The sequence below is a fragment of the Enoplosus armatus genome, chromosome 19 (assembly GCF_043641665.1).
Source record: "Enoplosus armatus isolate fEnoArm2 chromosome 19, fEnoArm2.hap1, whole genome shotgun sequence".
NCBI lineage: Eukaryota > Metazoa > Chordata > Actinopteri > Centrarchiformes > Enoplosidae > Enoplosus > Enoplosus armatus.
Window position 1 is genome coordinate 11,213,087 of NC_092198.1, and position 27,773 is coordinate 11,240,859.

Genomic DNA, 27,773 nt, shown 5'->3' on the forward strand with positions numbered 1-27,773 from the left:
CTGGCTTCACATCAATGTGGCCCAAGTCAGAACAGCAGGAGTAAGTGCGGCCCTATATATCACTGATGTGCCTGCTCTGCGCACAATCTGTGGCTTCAGGTGCCGCATCCTGTTCCTGTGGGGGGGCTAGAGCTGACACTTCAGTTTGATGGGTGGAAGGGCACTAGAGTTTAAGATCCATGTTGCCTGTGGATTAACTCTGGAAATTCTTTAATTCCAGGAGTAAAAACCATCTAATCAGGCTACTCCCTCCTCTATAAATATTACAAACCAAGATACTATCTGACCTGTGATCAGTAGCTGTATTTGTGTGTGTGTGTGTCTGCCCTTGTGTGTGAGAGTGTGAGCTACTCCATGGCTGCAGCCCAAGAGTATCCTGTCAACAGGAACTCCTGGATTTGATATGCACCGGCCTCTGGCCACAGAAGGAAACTGATTTGTATGTAGTGTGTGTTCAGTGGTTTTTATCTCTCCTCTCACCCACAGATGTGTTTCAGAGGTTCCAAAAATTGCTCAGCACCCAAACTGTTAAAAAGACGACCCTTTCCTTCTCTTAGGGAGCTATTTTAATACAGGCATTGGCATGTAGATGTTATATATATATATATATACACACACATATACATACAATATATTTATAAGACTAGTTCATTTCTGTAGAATGCATCTGTTTGTTAAAAATGTAGGAAGTAAAGATTTTCCTCAAAAATGGGAGTGTTGTGTTTTCATTAGCATGCCAACACCGTGACTGTCTGGTAGCTTAGGCTTCAGTGGAAATCTGAAAACACCCCTTAACCAGTGTACTCAGTCCTAATGTGTTGAGAACAGGTTAGATAAGTTTGTCAGGTCAGGTTTTCCTTGTTGCCAAATATCTCACTGTAATCACAATAACATTGAAGCAGCCTGCCTGTAAAATAAGAAATGTGTTTTCTCTCATGTTTTTGAATTATTTCTGTGGGTTTTTTTTTTTCATTTTGACAAACTATGGTCCCATGTGAATTTAACCCAGTTGATCAGTAGGCTATAAAAAGAACTGGTAGGCTGATCAAATGGACAACAACTAATCATGATCTGCGCAGTGACTTGTTTTAGGATGATGAAATGACGTTATCTGTCAGTGGAAAGTGTTGTTTTGTTGCGAGGCCAGTTTAAGTAGTTAGTAGTGTTGAAATGCTGCTCTCTCTCTCTCTCTCTCTCTCTCTCTCCCCCCTTTCACGGGGCTCAACAATCAAGGAGGAGCTGAGAGTCCTCCGGGGCTTCTCCTGGAACCTGCTCCTCAAATATAAAGCGCTCCCCCCATCTACCAGGAAAGACTGAATCATAACTCACAAGGAGGAGCCGCTGCCCGAACACATCTGTGGTTTCTCCTGAAACCTGCACTGACGTCTGACTGCAGCCTGACAGCTCTAGTGATCCGGCCGTCAGTGTGTGTGAAACACCGCAAAGTGTGTGAAGTTGTTCAGGTTTTTTTTTCTTTTTTTCTTTCTTTTTTTTTAAACCAGGCTGCAGTGTTCCTCGACAGAGAACACAACTTGTCAGCGACAGAGTGAGAATCGCGTCTTGAGTTTGGAGAGGAGAGAGCGCGCAGATGGCAGCCCTCATCAGCGCGTACTCGTCGTGGCCAGAGTCCTTCGAGTGTCCTCCAGGAGACGGGGACGTGCCCGACGGACATGGCCCGCACAGGACCCCTGTGGACAAGGCGCCGGAGCCGCGGATCAGACGGCCCATGAACGCGTTCATGGTGTGGGCCAAAGATGAGCGCAAGCGGCTGGCGGTGCAAAATCCAGACCTGCACAATGCCGAGCTCAGCAAAATGTTGGGTGAGATGAAGAAAGTTATTTAAAGTTAAAGTTTTATTATTAACAGGCCTATCTACGAATTATTACTACTACTATAATTATTGTTAGGCCTATTATTATTATTATTATTATTGCTTCTTTCTAACACGTGTAATTCACTTCGGGCCTCGTCTGTTTTACAAAAGTTTAAATGTTTCCAACGCCAAACGGATAAGTAAATTAAAATCTAAAAAAAACTCAAAAAGATGTTAAAGACATTACAAAAACCCATGTTTTTAATCGTAGTTGGTCCTAAATGAAACCAAGTAAATGAATCAACTTAACTATTAAAGTCTGAAGCGCGTCGCCCAAATCCCCTGAAATTCCAACTTAATGTCACTGAGCCGTACAATTCGTTGAGACTGTGGACAGAGAAAGACAGAAATGTTTCATTCTGCGTTGGATTGAAGATACTTGGATTCGTCCTTAATGTTAAACTCAAAATCTGGCACTCTCGCAAATCAGAAATCACCTTCAAGCCAATTCGAGAACAGAAAGAAAATATGCTTTCATAAATGAAGGTAAAATCGGCACTTATGTTTATCTTAAAATAGGGAATTCATTACTTGAAGGCCCTTTAACAACAATTAAGAACCAAAGAGAAAGCTGGATATTACAGCTGCCGTCAAAGTTTTAATTTAGATGTTTTTCTTTCTTTCTTTTTTTTTAAACAGTCACACACCTGAGAAGTAAATCACAATTATGTTTTTTTTTTAAACATAAAGTAAGACTTATCTTATTTTTATGTTATGTCTGTTTTATATTGCCATTAAACTTTTGTTTAATTTTGGAAAACATGTTGTAATCCCACCATCATTCATATGAATTTAATATCTTAACTATCCCATAAAGGAGTGTAAGCCTACAACTTTAAAAAAAACATTGAGGGCATATTTATGGATATTTGATGCAGATTTAAAATGTAGATATTGTTGAGTGTGAGAAAATATATTCACTATAATATTGTCTAGTTATAACAGACTTTAAACATGACGCAAAAGTAAATTGCAAACTAATCTGTTTAGGATTTTTTTTGTCAAAATTCAAAAATTCTTCTGTCTCCTCTTCCTACAGGCAAGTCCTGGAAGGCCCTGACTCCCCCTCAGAAGAGGCCCTATGTGGAGGAAGCAGAGAGGCTTCGGGTGCAGCACATGCAGGACTACCCCAACTATAAGTACCGGCCTCGCCGGAAGAAGCAGCTGAAACGCATCTGCAAGCGAGTGGACCCTGGCTTCCTCCTGAGCGGGCTGGCCCCCGATCAGAACGCCCTGCCTGACCAGCGAGCCCTCTGTCACCCCCTCGACAAAGACGAGGGCAGCCCTAATGGTGTCGGCAGCAGGTTTTCCAGCCCAAGCCCTGCTCTGCCCAGCGTCAGAAGCTTCAGAGACCCTGCCGGCTCCAACAGCAGCTTTGACACCTACCCCTACGGCCTGCCTACTCCTCCAGAGATGTCCCCCTTAGATGCTATGGACCACGAGCATGTACCCCCCTCTTATTATTCAACGTCCGGCAGCTCCTCTGTGTCCTGCTCTTCCTCAGCCTCCTGTCCAGATGAGCACCACCAGAACCAGACACACATGGGCAGCCCGCCCCCTTACCACACTGACTATACTCAGACCCAAATCCACTGTGGGGGCACACACATAGGTCACATCCCTCACATGTCCCAAACTGGTGGCGGTGGACTGATCCCTGGCCATCAGCTGTCTTACTACAGTACCTCATCTTTCCCCCAGATTCACCACGGGCTCCACCAGGGCCACCTGGGTCAGCTGTCCCCCCCACCAGAGACACAGGGTCACCTGGAGACTCTAGACCAGCTGAGCCAGGCTGAGCTTCTGGGTGAGGTAGACCGCAATGAGTTTGACCAGTACCTGAACTCCACTGGGACCGGGTTCCATCCTGAGCAGGGCAGCAGCATGACTGTCACAGGACACATCCAGGTGGCGTCCGCCACCACCGCCTCTGCCACTGCGTGTCCCAGCAGCACCACAGAAACCAGCCTCATTTCTGTGCTCGCGGACGCAACGGCGGCCTACTACAACAACTATGGCATCTCGTAAGCTTGGTTACAGCCCCCATTACACTCGTGACTGATCAGAGACACGGTGAAGACATTTTGGGATGACGTTACACTTGGGTGCTAGTAAGGGAAAAGATTTCTGTGCTTTCATCTGTAATTTCAAATCTCGTATTAGCATCTTTGAGCAACTTCCTCCCACCATGATTAAAACCTGAACTGATTACTGAGCAATATGATTGTCTGGAGCCGAGGAAAGAACAAAGAGGAATTGGAGGAACATGAAGAAAGGGAGATGGACAACTCAGGGATGCAGACACAAAATACTATAGTATGCCACCTCCAGTTGTCATGACATTTCTAAACCAGAGGAACAATCATAAAGACTTGTCATCCACTTGTAAATGTCACCAGTTACTGTTGCCACTGCGGCATGTACAGATGCTCTTTAGAAGCTAATTTAAGTCCTTTGATGTTTCGCATAAATGCTAACTGTAATGCTATTATCGATGCTTTCCATTCGAATGTTTGTATTATATGTTCTCGCTCTCATTAGTTTGGGAGTCTTACCTCAGTAGTTGTAATTGAATGAGGTTTTAGTTGGACATTTCTTATGCAATTTAACAAAACGGTGTATAATGAAGAAAAAGGTGTTTATACTTCTTCTCAAGTACTTAATAATATATAATCATAACCTCTACGATGAAAAATAATAATGGTAACTATAACTGTATGCTGATTTTAGGTTTGTGAAAGACAATAATTTAAAATAAAGTTCAATTTTTATATAAATGCAGTTGCTACTTGGATAATGCGCCCACAGTCAACATACCACAACAAAAGAATTACTTTTTATTATTTCATTATTACACCTAAACAGGAGACATTGGTAATAACTGATACACTTAAAAGGCATTGTGTGCTAGCATATATTTCTACTCATACACATAATAGCTAATTAATACAATCAGATTCGTGAATAAAAACAACAAAAGAAAGTTTTCATACACAAATGGGGGAAAAAACGGTGTGTGCTACTTGTCCATCTTTGAATTCAGTGTCACACCATGTATTCTTCTATTCTGGGCTCTGTCTAGTTGTTGTACTGCAAGTGGCCCGTTCTGACACCCACTCCCCTGCTCACTTTTTCCACCCTCCATCGCATCATCCTTCTCCATCCGTCTCCTCTCGCTTTCATTTCATCCCGGTTCAGAGGATTAGTGTAAAACAGGCACAGCCGTCGCCACCCGCCTCCATCTTAACGTTCCTTTGTTTTCCTGGAGTCTTATTCTGGGTGCCATTCTTAGGCACTCTGGACCCCCCTTCCACCCCCACCCCCTCACCCCGTCTTCTATCTTGCTGATGCAGACCTTTCGTAATCTGTGCAAAATAAATAAAAAAATAAATCCCAGGGCCTCGTTGACTGTTTTACACCCTCCTCATTTTTCTCTTCCCCCCTCCCCCCCCTCTCCTCTCCACTCCTCCCCACTCCTCCCCTCTCACCCTCTCTGTTCTCTTGAATTTTTCTTTTTCGATAAAAGGAATTCAGGGGGCTTTTGACAAATCCTGGAGTCTGGCTGGTCTTCCTGCATTTTTTGGGAACGGTTGAGTCGTGCTTCTTGTAAAGAGGATGTGGCGGAGGAGCGGTGTTTCCTGACTGATAAGGGAAAAGCCTCTCTCCGTCAGGATGTTTGGGCCTGGCTGGGCCCTGCATTAAAGAGCCAGAGAGAGGGAAGGGAACCCGCTGTTCAGCGAGCAGGAGGAAACACTGCCGTGCTGATTAGCATCTTACTTACCCGTCTTTACTTACCCGCCGTTTTTCAGGAGAGACTTTCTGTCAACCTGGCCTCTCGTACGTTACTCGGAAAGCAGAAAACAACGCTTGTGGTGAACATATGTACCATATATGACCTTTCTCTGTACTCAACCATGATAGTGTGCTTTTGACACACCTCAATGTGAATGTGATTAAACTGACCAGAATGACAACATTCATCAAGTGCCAGAGTTTGCAGCTGGCCGATGTTGTACTCATTTCTTCAGGGTTAGATCATTACCCTTTGTGCCTGCGGAGGTTCAAAACTCTGCGGAGGGTCCATTTGAGGGCGAGCATATTTTGGAGGTGGGAGTCGGACGGGTGGTGCCCCAGGCATACGGGGTGAGAAAGTGGTCTTTGGTGCGGCATCAACCCCAGAGTTGTCAGGGTCAGCTCAGGGTGCTGCTGCAGACTCCCTTGGTGAAGACGCCCTGCAGTGTCTCAACAATCACATCCACCACCTCAGGGTAGGACACTGTAACATGGACAAGGACAAAGACTCAAGCGTCAACAAAGCATCACTTGAGCATACATTGCAGAATAAAGCAGTGTTTTCATCAATGACTAAGAAAATATATTTATACGAGCAAGATAAAATGCAGTTAATGTCACATAAAAACTATTTATCTCCAAAATGTCAACTTTTCATGAGCTAAGAAAAACAGTCCTTTGAGCTTTATGAAAACACATTTTTCAGACAATATGTTTTTTTTAAATGGTTCATTTAGCTGACAAAGTAGAATTTTCTCAAACCATAAAGGAGCACCAAATCAAATCACCAAATTTGGAGATAGTCAAGATCAAATAACTACATGTTGTATTTATACAGTGGCTATTCATAGTAAAGGTATAACACATATGCATTTTCTACTAAATTATATATAATGTTGCTGTTTTTTTTTTTTTAATGTGATCACCTTTCATCTATAAAGCCTCTGCAGTGATAAGTAAACAACATTTGGTTTCTAAACCATAAAGTATACAGTAGTCTCCAATGATAAACTACTAAGTACTGACCAGTTCGCATCTCCTGTGGATAATAACACATATCTTTGATTAGCGCACCAAAATCCCTTCTGTGAAATGCCCAGAGGAGCTCTACAGGGGTATTTACCGAGAATTGTGGATCCTGTGACTTTCAAGTTTTCAGGAAGTGAGGGCAAAACACTCAACTTGTCAGCCTCAATCCTTTCCTCCCTAGAAGTTGACTCATCGTCATCGTAACCTTTAGTCAGAGCCGTCTGCTGAGAACGTGAGACAGCCATTGCTGCTGTTTTAGCTGCAATAAATCAACAAGAGAGGAAAGAGAAAATAATGCGTCAACAAACACTGGCATGACATTGTTGTGAACTGCATAAACTTTACACTTTACGCACACAGGCACTTGCAGGAATTGTCTGAGAAGTCCCCTCTTGTGTGAGAGGGGAGTGCACAATCTTAATTTGACTAATTGATTTTTTCCACACTTGCGGGATCATGAGAGTTACAATATTTGCAAATATAAGGATATAGGCTGAACAAACAAAAGAGCCTCCTCTTGTTATTTCTCTCTGATTGCTGACTGGCTCAGTTCCAGTCTCAGGTCAAGCCCATGGAATGAGTCTGTCAGGTAGTCTGTTATGTTTCCTATTTCCTCCTTTGCCGTCATGTCACTTCCCTCGGCAAACAAACAACTCGGCAGTCTAACTCAACACTGTCAAGGTAACAACGTAAGGCTCGGTGCGTGTGGACGCGGCGCAGAGCTTGCACAGCTGTGTAAAGTATTATCCATCGGCTGGGGCCGAGGTGAGCAGTGACCACTTTAAATATCGTGTCCCCCGGAGGCACGGAGGAGGCTGACTGTCTGGTTGGTCTAGCGTCCATTGTGTAGCCAGCGAGGGAGCGTCCAATCACGTCACATTTAGTGGTCGACCATTTGTGCTATATGACGTATTGACTGTAGGTCAAGAGGAAGTGGCTGATTTGAACTACATGGCTAAGACTGGGAGACTGAGACTGGGATGCCCTTTAAACCTGCATACTGTGGATCCTGTATGTTGTGGTGTGTTTGTGTCAGCTTCTGTATTGTAAGTTATTATGAGCATGGTATGTTGCTTACTTTACTATTTTAAAACCTAATATATACAGCTGCATGTATAACAAGTAATTTATTTGCAATTGAATGAAGCAAAGTTGTCATTCCAAGTGATTCTGGGGGAATAATCATGTCTTTCCTGTTAAGCCTTGCAAATAGAAAACAACAAACCCATTACCACATCCTCATCACAGTAAATGCAGTGAACTTTACACCAAATTAAACTAGTCTGTGCGACGGATAAAGACACTTACATCAGTAAACACTAAATGTTGTCGGAGTGCATTTCCAGTTGGAGTGTGTTACAGCAGCATAATAACCTGTTTACAATTTGTACTTGGCCCTAAATCTGGCCAAAGGAGGAAAAGAAGGAGAAAAAACACACACACACACACACACACATCTCACAGCAAGGGATTATGGGCGCAGCTATTCTTCATCTCATTGTGGCTCAACAACAGGCAGAGTGTGGGGTGGCAAGCAGGCGTGTACGTCGCCGGACGAAGAATGGACCAGACTCGTCGAGGGACAGGTGCCATGTGGCAGAGGATGTGCGGGGACACAGATGGGGACCCCTGGAAAACTTGGGGGACCGTGCGAGCAGCCAAGGGCCTCCCACCCGTACCTGTGCTGTGAATGCTGCAGCTGAACGGGATCCGGCACCTGTTCTAAGCAGATACAGGCGACCAGCAAAAGCACAGAGGGAGGCCAGCACATGGCTGCCAACCCAGGGAAGGAGAAGGCTAGATTTCCATTTACCCATAAGCGCAGCCTGATTACCAAATCGGCACAGGCTTTGCTGCAGAATGTACAAAAAAGGATTGAGAAATGTGCTCTTCCAAAACTATGTGCATTTCTGTAAACTCCTCACTTATTAAGAGCTTTTTAGTTGTGTATTAAAATGTTTGTTAAAGCGTCAATGTCAAAGTAGAAACAGCACTGAAAAGCCAAGAGGTGTAAAAACGTATAAAATACTAGCACAGATGTATTATTCTTTTAAAAAGTGATGCACAATTGCAGTGCATGTCCTATTTTTACAGCCTGGCCCGCATTGGTCTCTCTCTCTCTCTAATAGCATGGCTTGCATTGGTCTATGTGTGCTGCAGCGCTATCTGGCTTGTTTTTGACTGCTGCAGATTCTCCCAGGGGTGGTGTAACTCTTCACCTCAATGTGGAGGAGGATGTTCCTATTGTGCTTCCTAATTGCAATGTGGTTGTTCCATTTAAGAGATAGAACATGCTTATCTGGTCCGTATGCGATCTCCTATTGTGGGAATAACTGGAAGAGGCATCACGTATTTTGACTCATGTCTTAATTGAGATAATTACAATATTTCATGCAGCGTTTTCATTCTCTGACAACTCTGTTTAATCAAGACTGGGGTGAGACATGCTGTTAAACCGCAAAGGATATGGCTAATTCCTGCAAAGTTTGGAGAGATTCAAATTGGTCGTCTTTTGAGATGTCGCTGTTTTCTCTTCTTATGAATTCACAGTTGTGAAAAACACCAGCTAATACCACGTCCAAGCATTAAGTGGATTTGGACACTGCTCTTTAAAAGTTCTACATGTCTTTGATCTTAAAGTCACTCCAGTGGGCCCCACATACTGCCATCGTGGCTCTGGCCCCGTCATCCTGCACCAACAGTTTACTCAGCGTGCATCCTGAAAAGCAGACACACTAATGATTTAGATGAGTGATGTTATAAGTTCAGCGGTGTTAGAGAGACCCTTTTAACAGCTACTGTGGAGGATATAGACAAAGCAAACCACCAGGCTGCCTGATGACAGAGAGCCATTACGTTTGAAATATTTCAGTCCCCGTGAGAGATTAATTGATTTGAATAACTTTATTATCCTTCAGTGAAATAGATTCGCATTGCAGAATGTTGGCTGACATCAGTAGCAATAAAAAGGACTCCTTCATAAAGTTATTCATTAAAGTTATTATAACAGTTCCCAATGATTTAGTGATGGCATAAAAAAATCATCTTTCTTTATTTTTTTGGACAGAGGACTTTAGTGCTCACATTAGATGAACACTCACCCAAACCTTAGACCCTCAACGAGAACAAGGAACAACTCCCTAAAGGAAGAGACCTTGGGAGGACGTACTCAAAGAGGGATCCCCCTCTGCGATGATCAGCTGGTGGGTGCCAAGAATGAGCTGGTGGTGATGACTGTCGTCATTCCCTCTGTCTGACCAAGATCTGGATCTACAGCTTGGTATGGAACAGATATAAAACAGGTTGGGTTGAAGTATTTTTCATTATTTTCTGACATTATTTTCTATTTTTACGGACGAAAAGATTCTCGATTACCCAAGAAAATAATCAGCAGATTAATCGATAGTGAAAATAATTGTTATCTGCAGCCTTGATAATATTTATTTATATTCATCAGTATAGAAAAAAAGCAAAGACATCCTGCCCACATCTGGAATTATAATTGAAGTCCCCATCACCCAGGGGCCTGAAGATTCATGTAAGATGACTGATCAGTAATGCAAGTTCCTACATACAGGAACAACAAACCTCATTTACAGCTGCTTATTCAGAGATAAAGTGCGTCAGTCATGACAAACAGCATTTCCGCAGCCTTGATGTGCGTTGTTTACACTTAATAGAAGGCTCCTGGTTGACCTTGGCAACGGGTCACTCTGGCATCATTTCCATGCTCACTCCCATTCCTCCGACCTTACGTTATGAGCGTAATATTCGGGATGTTGTTGATGTCTGAGCTTGGAGGAATCCCTTCCTGCTGGATGCTCAGCCCCGTTTCCTTAAAGACTCAACATCAAAAATGAGACACATGGAAATGACTCACACAGTTGTCCCCAGAGTTCAGACACTTCAACTAAAGTACCATGTTGACAGGTTCAAAACAGGATATGAGCTGGATGGGTCTATGTTTATTACAGATGGTGGAATACTTAAGAGCAGTGATAGCTGAAAGCTCTGATAAGCAAATCAAGCTGCAACAGTCACGTATCCACTGTGACCTGTAAGTGGCCACACAAATACTGAACTCACTAACCATTAGCACTAAAAGTCTCAACTTACAAACTTAGACTAACATTCAAACATAGATTGATAATAAATAGGCTACCGTATTTTCACATTTAGGCTCCTTGGACACTTCAACTGCTTGTCAATTCCAAAAATAGCTGCACAGCAATGCAGCACATGTAGGCAAATAAAGTTATATCAAGGCATTTTCCAGAATCACAACTCTGTTAAGCACACACTGTACTCAGACTTGACCCTGTAGTTTGGTAAATTCTGCTTCAGCAAAATATTACACAGTTTGCATTTTCACAGGGCAGTTTTCCCAAGGTGTTTGGAACTAAGAATCTATAAAAACTCATTAATTACAATAGCCCATGACCTTATAGGCTAACTTATGCCATTTATAAACTGACCGATTTCTGCTTAGGTGTGGGATAATAATTCTACGGGCAAGAGTGCCTCTCAATCATATAAATTAAACATTAACATGAGATATGTAGGTTGCACTATTAAATTACCCTACAGCCACCATCAATGGCATGTGTTCATTTAAGAGAAGATAACTTATTCTGATGCAATTTTTCTCTTAATTAGCTCCAGCTGTGTTACATTCAAACAACACAGAGATAATACTTAAAACTTCATTCGTAAAAAAATGGTCTATCTGTCTTTCTGCAGAATATGTCCAGCAATGTTGCTCTAATTTTGCTCATATTATTTCAAGTAACTTTTTTTAACAGCTCAATTACTCTTAATTGTCTGTCTTGTAGCAAATGTCATTATAGGCTTGTAGCTGCTAATTGATTTGAAAAAGCTTACAATGTGGTTTTGTTTTCAGGCAGCTAGTCTGGTTTGACTTCTGCCATTCACAACAGTGTACTTGCGACAAAACACAAGGAATTACACTAGAAAACTGCCTGCCTGAGCATCGGCTTGATTGCAATAGAGAAGGATGATTCCTCCATTGATTTGATGCAGTTTTCTAGGAGTTAGCATCTAGTGGCTCTGAGAGGAACTGCAGCTGAAGCCACGGCAGAGGTGTGTTCCTGACTCCGGTCCACTGCAAGGGCACAAATTGTATTCCAGGATTGTCGGGTTTCCTACAGTCGTACAGGAATCACGGTAAAATGAATGTTAGAGATTAACTTCCTTTAGCTACATCCATGATAGTTATCTCATTAGCCAGCTAAGCTCAAGTATCGATCATAACAAGTTTTTAACATCTATATCTAACGTGTACATTTGGTAGATCCAGTTTCAATGCTGTCCATGTGTGTTTGATAACTTTTTTCAACATCGTTGTCCCGTCAGTCGTGTGTAAAGTATTTCTACTCTTATGGGGACCGAGCACGAATACACGTTAGGTTGGCCGAGCGGTCTAAGGCGCTGCCAGCGTTCAGGTCGCAGTCTCCTCTGGAGGCGTGGGTTCGAATCCCACTTCTGACAAATGTGTTTTTTCCACATCTTTTCAAAAGTGCGAGAACGTTACACAGTTTCGGAGCAGCCGGGACATCTTCCGGTGGTGCAGTGACTGGAAGATGCTGTTGGCAAACCCACAATACCGTGAAGTCAACATGTATTGAACATTACACTGTGACACTGCAGCACACACATACTCATGTAAGGTATCAATAGCAATCATAATATGTAAGTTACAGTAGCTGTATGATTAACGTTGGTTACCTACCATCCATGTCAGAAGTCTTAAACTGGTAGCCAGTAAGCTAATTAAAATGGTTAGCTAACTGACACGTTTCTATAAGTTACTGACTTCTATTACTGTGAATTTCCACTCAGAGTAATATTACAGCTAGCTTATTGCATGTAATGTATAGCGGTACTTGTGTTTCTTGGTTTACACAAACTATGGTTGCTACCTCCTTATCTCATACCAGGTAACTCAAGTGAGCTAGCTAACTTGTTAAGACACCAAGACTTTCACAAAATCTCCTCAGAGAAACGATCCTTTCCTAAACTAATGACGTAACTTAAATTTGCATTAGCGATCGCTAGCTATACTGACTGAAGTTGCAGTATAACTTAATGTGACACAGAAACGTCACAAGACAACAACATAATAAAAAGACTTCGACGAGACGTATGGTAATATAAGGGGTGTGACTATTTATGAAGAAAATAAAAACATTTAATGGTTAGGCTACTTACTTTGATGAGTTATCTTTCGCTACTGACATGAACGCAGAAAAAAATGCTGTTGTTCTCGCGAGCGTTGTTCTTGCAACGGTAAGAATTGCCGCGATGTCATCCCGCGGCGTGATTGGCTTACATCCAGTCTCACATTGGACATGATCCTGACAGGACTAAATGACTGATCAGAGGATCTCCAAAAGGTAATTGCTATAATAACTATGTACTGTGTGTGTGTGTGTGTGTAAGTATCACCTCTATTGTGGCAGTGTTGTGTTAAAAGATACAAATGTTGATGACTATTATTTGAATGAGGCAAGATAATTGAGATAAAATATTTGTTTGAGTGACTTATTAGATACATGGGCATTATGTTGCCTGTGCCATGTAGTCAAGACGTCTTTTTTTTTTAGTTTATCAAACTGAAATAAAAATAATAAATCAAAATACAGGAACCTGAAATTTGAATGAATAAAATAACAATAAAAACAAATAATGATTACACTTCCTGCCATGGAGATATATAGGTATATATATATATATAAAAGTATTTTAGTAAGTAAAGTGTTAAAAATCAGATAAGGTCATGTTTAAATATGCAGTAGACGAGGCTGTTTGTGTATTTTTAGATCTCACTAATACAATTGTCAATCCTCATGTCTTCTGTTGGCAGGTTGTAAAAATAGTGACTCGTTTTGAAAATATAGATGGCCATACATTAATTGTACAAGCACACAGATGCGAAATATTCCCATGTCATGCAGCGCACACTCACACACAGTGTGTGCAAATGAGCACATACACACAGGCATTGACACAAGCATTACAGTATATAGTAACACATTGTTGCATTCGCTAATGCACAGTAGTCTGAATTTATGGTGGTGAAATTAAACACATGAAGCAATACTGTGTGTTAACCTTTGATGTGGCATCAACCTCATTACATACATGAAAGTAAAATAATGAAACACATGCACATCTGTTACCTCTACTTGGCTAAACCCCAAACTTACAGATTTCTACAGCTTGGAAATAAATAAATCGAACAAAACTGCGAATGGGTAAATATAACAGGACATTTCAATTAGCATTCTCCAGAGGTTCCCTGTAAGTACAGCAGGATTTGTCCAGAGCGTGGGCCTGCTACTGTAGGATTGTGCAAATGTGCTTTGTGTGTAAATGTACGTTGGCTCCGTCTCTTGGTTATATTTATACTCCCTCCCTGTGATCCTCACTGTGACCTCACTGTGACATGTAAAGGTTAAAGAGTGGACAGAGGTTAAGTCTGTCTGGACACTCATTATCATTAGATTGGCACCGGCCCTTTATCGTATAGATTAAACTCTGGGGACAAAGACATTCATTCCTCAATTCGCTCCTTATATCTTCTCTTGGTTTACTTAAATTTATTTATCAACTCTTATTTAACACTCAGGGACAGGTGACTTTTTCAGGGTGTTTTCCTGTGGTATTTTTAAATGCCTTCATGAACTTAAGATTGGCACTTGCATCGAACTTAGAAAAATACTGAACAACAAGAAAAAAAAGAATCCATTTGAAATCCTAGACCCTTATATTGTTTGTATTTAATTGCAATTTCTTCTCTTTTTTTTCTGTAACAATCGAATTTGCTAGTATTTGTTGTGTACTTGTATGCCATCATTTATTATTTAATATGTCATCGTGGAAGGTTAACTGTAGTTCTTTAGTACTTTTGAAAGTGCAATTACATAACAATGTGAGTATTTGTGACCATCCCTTTGTGTACCCTTTAAGTGAGTATTTATCACATCTTATGTTCAGCCATACAACCCTCAAGTCTCATCCTTTAACTGGGGCCATTTATCAAGGCTTCAACTTCCTGGGTGTAACGCTTTAGCAGGACTGTGACTTACACAGCAGGTTGCACACTAATTAGCCCTGATATTTTAACTGCAGCCAGGAGGGGGGAGTGCTAAGCCTGAGCATCAGTGCACACGTGCGAGCTTGACAGAGGATGAGCCTCAGGGCTTCCTGCTGCGACTGTGATCCAAACGGCATTCACATGGTGGAAGCTAGACAGCTGACAGGAGACTGAAATGTCTGCTAATCATATTTAATTCACTTTAATGCAGACTACAGGTTCTGGGAAACCCTTTCTTTGTGGCTTTGTGGCGCTTAGAGCTCTGAGAGGCTGGCGGTGGATGGAGTAGTTGATTGCTCACAGAAAAGTAAAAGCATTGTTGTGTTTAGTGTTAGTAGTTGTGTAGTAGTGTTTCAGAATTCAAACGTTTAATTAAAAGATAAATCATCTCTTCATCATGACTCAAGCTGATCGGTACCTCTTCATTTGACTCTAAGGAGTGCGGGGAGGTGCCTTGCTTGCACAGGAAAGCCCACAGTCAGAGGACAAAACCATGTCCTCAGCAGTTCCTTTCGAGTCACTCACTCACCGTCATGACTCAGCAGGGGGTCTTTCTGCTATTTTCTCCCATGAGTCAGGACACAATAAATCTGACAGATGGCAGCAGGAGGGCTTCCCCCACTGTGTGCGTGTGTGTTGTAGGCTTTGTGGGAGTGGGTGCTCCTGTGATGAAGCACTTCTTGAAACTCCCGGCATCATAGGGAGGGATCGGCATGCTGTCTGCGAGCCTCCGATAAGGGTAACCCCTCACGTACTCTGTGGCAGTTCCTTTGTCCTTGAAAAGAGCGAGCTGACCCCCGAGTGATATTTAAACAAGGAATGTACAGTCTCTAAAATAGTTTCACACACTGCACCTTTCACATGTAACAAGTGCAGGTGAAACATGTATAATTTGATGTTTTTGGCCTTGTGAGTATTTCACATGCGTTATCATTACAATCTGTCTGAGGAGACTTTGCCAACCAGGCAGCTGGGTTGAAGTAGGCTAATTAGCATCTCTTATTTGTATCATACTGCCCTGGAAAATAAATTCAAACGCTGCCATCTCTGCCCATTTATCTTGTTATGACCCTTGAGACAAGTCTTTGTCTCCTGTTGGCCGTTTGTTATATGTAAAGTTGTATCTGCTTTGTGATGGTTACAGGGCATGACACAGCAATTAGGAGAGCTGGTGTGAAAAGGGTGAAGTGACATTTTGACAGAATATCACTGGAAATCTTGATCTGATGGCTATCCTGTTACTGTTCAGGTTGCTAAATGTAACACGAAACAAGACAGCAGGTTTTATTTAGTGAAAATGAAACACAATATGAACTCTTCTGACAGGAAAGAAGGAGTGGCAAAAGATACATCAACCCACAATCTCCGAGAAAAGAAACAAAAACAAAAAAGTTAACGCTGCTGTTTGAAAGACGTCTGACATTCCTGAGTCCATTTGTTATAATAATAATAATCTAAAAATGTTGAAGAATACTAAAACACAATACATGTGCAAAGTAGTGCAGGATATAAAATCAAACATTAAAAGCATAATTAAAAGTTTGGTTCTGTATTTTCTTTATTCTCACTGACACATTTTAAACTGTAGACAACATCATGTCACAGTGTTGTATATTTAAACTACAGTGTAGTTTCATACTTGGAAGACAAAATGCTTTGTGTTCCTGAGAAATGAAAGAGCGATTTGAACTTGTTTTGAACTTGAGCTCAAGAGCCACACAGAGAGAAATCTGTCATAATAAAAAGAGGCTGAGCTATCAATTTAGCTCCCTCAAGTCGCCGAGTGACATTTTTGACAATAAGTAACAAACCCACCACTCGGATCACAGCATGTGTTCGGACAGTGATGGATTTAATTTGCCTTTTCTTGGCTTGAAACGGTTGTCATTACTATGACAAATTCTGTGGTTATATCTCTCTTCAGCAGCAGAAAACCTAACATGCAACAAATGCAGGTGAGGGAAAGCAAAAATTTGAAAAAAGTATAAAATGTTGAAACATGCGTGTTGAATAGAAATCCTTCAGTTATAAGTTAAGTCAAGTAATTGAACCTGAAATCACAAATTTGCCTTGAAAGGCTTTAAAATCTGTAAGAAGAAAAGTCCTTGTTAGTTATAATATTGTTTCTCATTATTGACATACAAACTTATTTCCTCATCCATTTGCATACCAAGTTGGTATATAATAAGAGTTGTTGATATTTAACATTTGTTGTAGTATCTTGCTCAGGTATAACACATAAACGAGAAGCCTAACCAACATGTAGTGTTAGAGACAAAACACAGCAAAAACTACAGCCGTGTAATGATGACAGGAGGGACATTATGCCTAGTCATAGATTGTCGCTGAGCCTTCAACTGCTTTCTAAAAGCGTGTTTAACTCCCTTTATGCAATGGTGAAGTCCAAGTCATGTGTCCAAAGCCTCAGCAGATTTCAGTCCAATCTCAGAGTGATTAGCAGGGCTTTCCATTCTATCCTTAGCTTCCCATGTATCTGATTAGCAGGTAGGCCCGCTTCTGGAGGGAGGCTTTTGAACTGCTTTCTCGTTTCTCTGCTTGCAATAGCTCTGGTGTTTCTTCGGGTGCCACATGCTGTGGCTTTGGATCTATTCATTTTCAGTTTGGTTATTTCATCCTCTGGATTATGATTGTGGATCATGTGAGTATACATACCCAGTCTGTATTAGTCCATTCACTGTGCATTTTGGCTAGACTTCTTTATCTTTCGTACATTAAATGTTATTTGCATAGCAGCAGAAATATGTGCTAATAAATAAAGAATGGCACTGGAAACTGCACTTGTAAGGGATCAAATTAAGTTAGAATTTGAGTCATGTTGGGTCGCAGTGTGTTTGTGTGATTAGCACAAAGAAAGGATGCAATAATCCATGTTAAACTGGAAGAACTCGGGCTGGCCTGTACGCAGGATGTGATATTTATTTTCCTTGTTTGAACCCTTTTAGGTGCCTCAGTTGGCAAACATGACACCTTGGGGATAAATAGCATTATTCTAGGGATCCAAGGCCACATATGTTTCCTGGTCATGGTGAATAAAGAAAAAGATAAATACTTTTTGCATCTGTAATCCACCCAGTAGAAACAAGCACTACATTTGCTTAGCAGCAGCTAGTTTGCAGAATAATTGTCTCTGCCATGTTTTTGAAATAACTTCACTCAGCAACTTTGCAACTGGAGTAGACAATACTGCCTTACAGTATGGTGAGTTATCTTTACATACAAGCATATACTTTTCCTGTACCTTTATTTTTATCACAAACCCTCCTGCAAAAAAATTCTATAAAATCTCCAAAATTATATTTTTACAGAAAGATTTGTTGAGACATGAGACATACGGACAATGTCAGCATCCATTGTGGCTGTTCAGGGCTCCTTTACTGTAGGACACAGATTATATGATTGATATTATAACACCGTTGACAGAAGATTGTATTAACAACTCTGAATTCAGTCAACTGAAATAGAATTCACCTTCATAATCCTGGATTATGGGGGAAGGAAAACCTTTTCTACTCAAGTTATATTCTAAAACAATCAAAATGCCTTTGTAAGCTATAAATGTGAATACGTTAGGTTTAACCTCAAGACTTAAAGGCCGAGGCTGGCAACATGACATGTAAGAGTATTTACAGCAATCAATTACTTGTCTTTTCTCTGCCAAAATGTTGAAACACTTGCTGCTTTACTTGCACATAGACAATGTTGCTAATACAAGAACAAGGACAACAGCCAAACCTGTTCTTTATATGTGTCAGTCAAGCTTAGCCTATTTTTGAGTCACAGAATTTGACTCATTTTTATTTGCATTTCACATTGGGCTTGCATCCTTTTCTATCAGGCAACAATGAATTATCTTTACCTCCAAGTGTTGTCACAGTGAGAATGCATTGTGCTTATTGCAGATATTTCTGCTTTTTATAGGTAATCCATGCATTATTGATTGCAGGAAAAGCTGGCTAAGAATGTATTTTCTTCAGTGAAAATCACAGAGGTAATGTCCACTTTCACTGCTAGCAGAGACTTAAGCTCGTTATTTAAAGTCACTTGGGGGATTTATTTGCGGCTGTATCCTCATTATCCCCGTCTTCATTTACTCTTTGATCTTCTCAGCAGTCTGTACATACACTATGTAACAACCGTCTCATGTGTATCCCGCTTTAAAATGTAGCAGATATTTGCAGCTGCTAAACTGTGAATAAATCTAATCTTAAACTGGATATATTTGTCTGTTTTGTGTCAACCAATATAACAGCACATAAAAAAGTGTATAATAGGTATGAAAAGTATATAAAAAAGTGTATGAGAGCATGTTAGTCTCTGACCTAATGCCACAAGGTTAATGTCAACAACTTTTTGTGTCATCCAGGTTCTGAGATATCTAGAAGTACCAAATCTAGAAGATTCTTAGATCAGCTGCGAAATGTCTTCAAGTATAAAACAGCAAATCCAGTGACCTTTGACTTCTTCACTAGACACTAGATAAATGTAAAACAGTATTTTGCTGATTACAGGTGTCTCTTTGTAAGGATTTTCTTTTTCAGACGAGCCTTGTGTCTGCTTTAATCAAGCATGTTTAGCTACTAATTGAAACAGGGTTCTCTGCCAAGCGATATACAGTTGAATCAGGCACTTCTTAGTCCGAGGACAGGACAAAATTTGATTCTGATGAAGACGCAGTCGTGTCGAAATGTTAGTCTGTTTGCACAATTAAAGGCTGCAAATCAATCAGTGTGCTCCAGTCTCTGTTTTTCCTTTGGATGTTTAGGTACTACTTTAGACTTAAGTACTTTAGAGACGACGCTGAGGAGCCATGCTGGGTTACCAGGAAAAGCTAAAATGGGCATAACACTGCAAGTGCAACTTCAGTGTCTGCATGCAGGTTAGCCTGGGATAAAAAGTTGCATTCTAAAGGAAACAGGAATTTCTGTCGTGTTTTGTTTGCTTTGCCTTTAATCACTTTAAGTTGCATTCTAATGTGTTCTTCAACCTGTTCTGTTTTTTCACCTCTTGTTTTAATTTCTCTTTCAGCCTGGGGTGAGTGGGAGCCATGCGGATGTGTGGTGCAACACCTTCCCCTAGGCAGCGCAGGAGAAACATGACAACCCCCTTTAACTGTTTACCTAGGCTGACCTGAGACCATCCTTCATCCAGAGCAGACTACCATCCAAAATGTCCTCGCACAAACGCAACTTCCAGTGCTTCAATGCTGTAGGTGGTGAGGGCTCCCACAAGTCCTCTCACCCCTTCAAGCATCACACCAGCCGGCTCCCCAGGATCCCCCAACATGGCATGGTGGCACCTCTGGAGGAATGCTACCTTTGCTCTGAGTATAGACATGCCCAGGCCCTGGAAGCATTAGAAACTCCGGTCACACCTTTGTGTCACACTCATACACCATATCACCACCATCATCCACACCAGTATGTTCTCACGGGACCGACCAGGCCTGCGGAGCACCCTGTGGCACATTCAGGCCACAACCGGCTCATTCCTCATCACAGGTACAACAAGAAGGTGGTGCTGGTGAAGAACAGCGACCCCTCATTCCGGAGGACCATCGTCTTGTACCGCAGGAGTCTACGCAGTTTTGGGCTTTTTTTAGAGGAAGTTTCGGAGCTCATGCAGTACCACATCAGGAAGTTCTACACTCTGGAGGGCCGCAAGGTGAGCCATAAACATCTGGAACAAGATTATGTAAAGATATGTTTAGTTTTCGTGTTCTTTTAAAAAAATATTCTCTTACATAACCTGCAGAGAGTTTGGGAGTACATGGGGTTGTATAAGATTTTATTCTATTATGTGTTCAGGAAACTTCTTTTTCCGAGAGGAAGTGTCTGTGCTTGACCCAAAGTAAATACCATCCCTTGTGTTTTAATGAATTAAAAAGCATGGCAGAATGAAATTAACATTATGAGATGCGTTTGTCTAAATTCATTTAAAAAGTATGCTGCTTTAAAGTGTTGTTACACATTGCTGTTATTTATGCCTGCGATTGAAAACCAGAGTGAAAGAGAGGCCTCTAGTGACAGGACTGATTCCCTACTAAATCCCAGTTGAGAGCTTCGTTAACTATCAGCCCTACAACAAACACACAATTTCAAGTTATTTTCTTCTACCTTTGGACCTTAGAATATGGTATTGTAGCTCATTGAACATGAATATATGGCAATATGGAATACATCAATGTCAAAGACACAACAGAAACAGCAAGGTTAAAGGATCACAATACTACTAGTAATAGGTTTTTAATAATTGACATCATAGGATTATGATTATTATATATCACATTATGTCCTGGGTGCATTTAAAATGATTTTAAACAGAGTACTGCATCTTTTGTCATGAAGACATTGGATAGTTAAAGCCTTCTAAAAGGCGCATCCGCTTTGTTTTTACAATAAGAGGATGATTTATGCTCACTTTGAAATCCTTTGCCATCTATAAGAAGCTATTCCATACTGTGCCAAAGCATTTCTGAAATAGGAAATTCTACCCTGTGCTTTAAAACCCCGCTGAAATGTACAGAAACATGCAATGCCTCATTTTGTTAGTATTCGAATCCACGTGATATTCAGTTTAACTTGTGTTTGACTTCACCAGTATGGTCATTTCATCTGGGAGGAAATACCGCTGCAATGCAATTCATTTGTGCAATTTAAATTTCAACATTTACACAACAAATACACTCATACAATATTTGTTTACTTTAATCTATTTTATAATCTAAGTCTAGTGGAATAAATATTGTGAGAGTGTGTGCATGAGGGAATGAAACAGGGATATTCCCTCACACACACACACACACACACACACACATTTAGATTGTGGGTATCGCTCTAAACCCCATTAATCTTGGTCAAATCAGAGCTATTTTTGAGAGAGGAAAAACAGGTCAACGTTGAAACTCCACTCCCTCTACTTTGATACTAGAGGTGTCTCAGAAATGTGTCTTCCACAGTGGCAATTAATTATCTTCACCTGGGCTTTGTGTGACCATGGATGAAGCCATTCATCTGCCTTTACCAACAGTGGATTCAAAATTCAAAACTGCACTTTCATCAAAACTGGCTGCTCATGAGAAAAAATAAAATCAACAAAACTCTCAATATTTTAGTCTACATGTTTTCTCTGAGTTTCATAGCTGTCGGTAGTGAACAGAAGCAGCAGTATTCAATATTAAGTGTCATGAAAACGTAATAGCAGTATTTCATACAATCTGCAGTATTTGCTCTACTTCACCTGAATACTTCACCACATAAAGAATAAAATATGAAATAGAAATTATACATACATATCGTATTATCTGTTATTTTAAGATGTAGAAATACTTAACAGCATTATCGTCACTGTCTAGTTAAAACCATGTATCTCGGCCTTTGTATGGAGATGTGAGGGAAAACAGGTCAGTACACACTCACCCCCTAGATTAGCATTCAGCCACTCAGGCTAATCACCTGTAATACAGAAGACTGTGATGATGATGCTGATGATAATTATCCTGCATGGTGTTAGCCATCCACTTTTGTTAATAACTTAGCAACACTAACGGGCATAAAGAGAGCCTTAGTGTTTGTGTTGCATTACACATTTTAGGAGTAAGAGGTGTCCTAAAGCAAAATAAATCAACATAATGATACTGTGTTAATGGATTACAATGTTCAGACCACTGTGTTTGCTTGTCTATATCATTTAGTCTACTATTTCCACACACTCCGCAAGCTTGAAATATTGCTGAGTAATTCCCACTCTTACAAGTGACAATGGCAGCTCACCAGTGCAAGAATGCTGGTGAAGTTTCCCTGAGATCATCCTGGATTAGTATATTGACTCACTGCTTGACACACAGCTTTCTTTTGCAGGGATTTAAAGCATTCAGTTGCACAAAAGATGGGACAATGTTTAGACCCAATTAAAATATTCTAATAATACTTGTTTCTTAAATATTTCCCTATGAATATTTTTATTTGCTATAGTCCTATGTATTTAGTAAGAGAACAGACATTTACTAAAACCATGACTACAAACTAACATCAGACTAACACATTAAAGTTTTAAAACTTGGTTAGTGGACCCCTTCAATATTAAACAATATTGAATACATAAAACCCATACTTAAAAGTAATATGGAAAGGGGCCACAGAAGGTTCAATCTTGTTCAAATAAGAGAGGACGGGTTATGCAGCTCAGTGGCTGGAAATATAGCACCAACACTGCAGTGTTTAACCTCCACTATGTCCACAGTTTCATAAATATGCACTCAGCTGTAGGGTTACAAATGTTCACCCAATGGCATATTTTATACTAGGAAACTCAAGGCAAAAGTAACAAAATGCTGCACTATATCTGCCTCATCCTACTTCCGAAAGTGTTCTGCATTCAGTTTGCTCACACCTACAGTGCCTAGAAAGGCTGACAAGGACTGATAGCCAAACAAAACTTTTTTAAAAAGTGGTCCTGTAGTGTCTCACAAAAACAGCATAAAATATGGTGAGAGGTTGGGCATGTTTTAATTTGCAATTTTGTATTAGCCAGAAACATACCTGGCAAAATTCCCATCTACTTCAAATCATGGCATGTCCATGGCATTTAATGCAAACTGTTCCAAATCAAATGTACTTGTAAGCCTATTATCTTTATTTTGCTATAAACTTCATTCAGATGTTTATAGAGAGACTCAATCTTTACTAACACTTTCTGTTCTTCGGTTTCAGATTGACAATGTTCAGAGTCTTATGCAGTGCCCCAGTGTCCTTGTCTGTGTGGGACGTGAGCCCTCTCACCCTTCCATCGTGGAGAATTTTCGGAAAACATCTGATGACAAACTTCCAAAGCTGAGTGCGAGGTCACGTTCCAGTCGCTGCAATGAAGGACATGAGGGTACGAGAAACAGTTTATTGTTTATTGGCTTCATTTCTGAATTATATTTTTAACATTAATTATTAATTACATTCTAAGCACTAGAAAATGATTTGCAAAATACAGTATAACTGTATTGTACACAATGAGCAAAAGAGACTAACATTGTCTATTTTTTGTTTTTTTCTTGTTTTTTTTCCATTTCTTGATGGTAAACCAAGGACTTCCAACAAAGAGAAATGTCATCAATCCAAAACTGGAATCTGACAACAGATCTGCCAGGCAGTCAGTGTCATCTGACAAGTCATTACCAGATGAAGCAGACTCTCCGGATAATGTGGATTCCTGCCTTCACACTGGTGATGGAATGAGAGATGATGATGTAGAGAAACGGGTTCGTGTTAATAAAGATGGCAGTTTGTCTATGGAAATGAAAGTGCGCTTCCGGCTACAAAATGATGAAACATTACATTGGTCGACACAAGTAAGAAAGACAACAGGTCCCGAATGTGAGTACCTGCAAGGACAAAGGAAACCCTATTTTGCACAGGTTAGTGATAGAAGCTATTCAGAATCTGAAAACATCTCTGCTGGTGAGCAAGATGAGGCTTACATCACTAGGCGCTATCAAAGACACATAGAGGAGCCTCACTGTCCTAACTGCTGCCGTCACTGCCAGGATTATGACATCTGGAAAAACGTCCCAGGGACACATGGAGCAAGTCGCAGAATTCTAACTTCCAGCTCAAGTGCATCCTCACATACAATGGTCTCTAGAAAGACAGTGGTTGAAAGGCAAACTATGTCTAGATCAAGCGAAGATCATATAGAACAAGTGGTGGAGAGAGAAACTTGTGTGAAGCAGACTGAAAATATAGAGTACTGCACCATCAGGAGTTGCTCACCAAATTGCAAGGTGCAATCCTCCATACTGGACAACTGTGAGGTGTGTGTTGACAGTTGTCCTAGTGCTTCTTCTGAAGTATTAACAGACCATGAGGAGAATCAAAACGATGAGGATGATGATGTCCTACCGGGTGCTTCAAGAGCATCCTTTCAGAATAGTAAACCTGAGGGGGAAGAGACCACTGGAAGTGCAGCGTTGGATACAAGATCTACTTTACAACATTTGTCCCTGAGCCCTACAATTAGAGCATCAAATGCTTCAGGGCACTCAAGCAAGTCAAGAAAATCCAAAAAATCATACACTTGTAATTGTGGAGTGTCTGAGGATGATATAAAAGGACAAACCAAGGCCCAAGCTGAAGAAGAAGGTGAGCTACAAAGAGATCGATCAAGTGCCATGTCTGTCAAATCAAATGCCTCTGGCAGATCAAATAAGTCTGAAGAAATACAGAATACAGAGTCTGAAGATGTAGAGGAGAAAAGATCCAAAAGTGCCATGTCAGTTCATTCAAATGCCTCGACAAAATCCAAATCCAATGTTTTAGATGCCGAAGAAATGCAAACACATGATGACAAAGAAACACAAGAAAGACCATTAAGTAGCATGTCTGTTAAATCCTCTAAATCTGAAAAATCAATGAAGTCAGAAGTGGCAGCTGAACAAAATAAATCACAGGAGGATGTTGCTGAAGAAAGAGCATTAAGTTCCATGTCATTAAAATCCAAATCCTCTATTAAATCAAAGGGATCAAAGGTCTCTTCTCTCCCAGATACTGAACAAGCTGAGGAGGAAACTGAGCAAAGGACATCCAGTGCCATGTCAGCTACATCAAACGTCTCTGCAGAATCAAAATTAGGAGCATCTGAAGCATCTGTAGAGGAAAGCATTCAAAACACAGCTGAAGAAAATGAAAATGAAACTGCACAAAGAGCACAAAGCGCACAAAGCGCGATGTCAGTGAAGTCAAATGTTTCTGCAATATCTAAAAAGTCAAGAACTTCTGAAGCTCCACCTGAAGAAAATTCAGAGGACAAATCTGAGGGGAGTATACATTCTCCTGTGTCATTAAAGTCACAAAATGCTGATGAAAATTTTGAGGGAGAAGAGGAAGCTGAAGAGGCTGGAGAAGATCAAGAGAGAGTGCCAAGTGTCATGTCATCCATATCAAACACCTCTGCAAGATCTACACGTTCCAAAGCATGTAAGCTTCAAGACGAAGAAAATGCTCAAGATGATACTCAAGAGAGAGCATCTAGTGCCATGTCAGCAAAATCAGCAAAGTCTAAAACCTCTGAAATTGAGGTTGAAGTGCAAGATACAGACGTAAGAACACCTAGTGCTTTGTCAGGAGTGTCATCAAATAAAGCTGACAGTGAGGAGGAGGAGGTAGTGGAAACTGTGGAGAGAGCTCCAAGTACCATGTCAGTAAAATCCATGAAGTCAAATGCATCCGCAAGATCCAGAAAATCACAAAAATCAAATGCATCTGAACAATCAATAGTGTCTGATCTTTCAGCTGAGGAAAAAACGGTTGAAAATAAACAAAGAGAAAGAGCATCGAGTGCAATGTCAGCTAGGTCCATCAAGTCAAATGTATCTGCAACATCTAGAAAGTCAAAAGATGTAGAAGGACCAATGGAGAGAGCAGCTAGTGCTATGTCAGCTAAGTCTAATGCATCTGCAAGATCTAGAGAATCCAAGAGGTTTGACCTTCATGCTAGAGAAAGTGTTGACATTTCAGATGATGGAAATGCTGAAGGGAGACCACAAAGCACAATGTCAGTCAAATCAGCAAAGTCAGTGAAGTCAAACATTTCTGCAAAATCCAGCAAATCTAAATCATCTGACGTTCATAATAAAGAAAGTGATGACAATCATGAGGATGGAAATGATGGAGAGGAAACTGAAGAAAGAGCAGCAAGCTGCACGGATGAGGTTGAGGAAACACCAAGCTATGTTTCAGCAGAGGAAAATCCTGTCAAACATGATGAAGCTGACACAAGAGCATCTAGTGCCATGTCAGAAATATCAGTCAAGTCAAAGTCATCTGCAATATCCAGTAAGTCAAAAGCCTCTGAAGGTAGCTTTGAGGAAAACAATGATGAGGAAATTGCGGAAAGAGCACAGAGTGCAATGTCAGCAAAATCTGCAAAGTCAAATGCCTCTGCAGTATCTACAAAATCAAAAGCTTCTCAAGTTCTTCCCAAACATGATGATGATATTTGTGATGAAGGAGATGCTGAACAGGAAACCAGTGAGAGATCGCAAAGCTGCATGTCAGACAAATCATGCAAGTCAAACATTTCAGCAAGATCAAATAAGTCAAAATGCTGTGATGGTTCGGATAGAGAAAATAACACTGAATATGAGGAAGAGAGGGGACCTAGTGCACTGTCAGTGAAATCAGCACAGTCAAATGTGTCAGCCAAATCAGCTCAGTCAAATATTTCTGCCAAATCTAATATGACAAAGCACAGTGATGTTTTAGCTGAAGAAAATGCTGCAGATCAGACAGAACATGGAGAAAGAGCGCCAAGCAATATGTCAACTACATCTGCTAAATCTGCTAAGTCGAATGCTTCAGCAATATCTAAGAAATCAAGAGGTTCTGCAATTCCTTCCAAAAACTGTGGTGATGCTTCTGAAGAAAGCACTTCAGAAGGGAGATCAGTGAGCTCAATGTCAATACAGTCAGTTGAGTCAAGCATTTCTGCAAGATCAAATAAGTCAAAATGTTCTGCTCATGTTCCAGCTAAAGAAAGCTTTGAGAGTCCTAATGAAGAAAATTACAAAGAGCAAACTGAAGACAGAGCACCAAGCTGCATGTCAGCCAAATCAGTCCAGTCACATGTTTCTGAAATATCTATTAAGTCTGCAGGGAGAGCACCAAGTGCTTTGTCAGTAAAAACTTCAAAGTCAACTTCTTCTAAATCAGCAAAGTCACATGCTTCGACAAAATCTATCAAATCAAACGCTTCTGAAGTTTGTTCTGGCAAAACTACTGGCATTCCTGATGAAGGAGATGGTGAAGATGAAACTCAAGAGAGAGCACCAAGTGCTTTGTCAGCCAAAACAGCAAAGTCAACTATTTCTGTCAAATCTACAAAGTCAAAAGGCCTGGATGGTCAAGTGGAGGAAAATATATTTGATCACGAGGAACATGCAGCGCGAGCTCCAAGCAA

General features: G+C 40.8%; 2 protein-coding genes across 2 annotated transcripts; both read left to right on the forward strand.

Annotated features, from left to right (window-relative positions):
- The first annotated feature begins 1,588 nt into the window (after nt 1-1,588).
- On the forward strand, nt 1,589-3,906 carry sox7 (SRY-box transcription factor 7). The gene is made up of 2 exons (XM_070925735.1): nt 1,589-1,820; nt 2,913-3,906. The coding sequence occupies exons 1-2, from the start codon at nt 1,589-1,591 to the stop codon at nt 3,899-3,901; spliced, it is 1,221 nt and encodes a 406-aa protein (XP_070781836.1). The 3' UTR covers nt 3,902-3,906.
- A 4,349-nt stretch (nt 3,907-8,255) lies between these two features.
- Nucleotides 8,256-25,063, forward strand: LOC139302620 (retinitis pigmentosa 1-like 1 protein). The gene is made up of 6 exons (XM_070926322.1): nt 8,256-8,369; nt 19,857-19,862; nt 19,953-20,492; nt 23,540-23,716; nt 23,896-24,630; nt 24,929-25,063. Exons 1-6 carry the CDS (start codon nt 8,256-8,258, stop codon nt 25,061-25,063), a joined length of 1,707 nt encoding a protein of 568 aa, XP_070782423.1.
- Nucleotides 25,064-27,773: the final 2,710 nt, after the last annotated feature.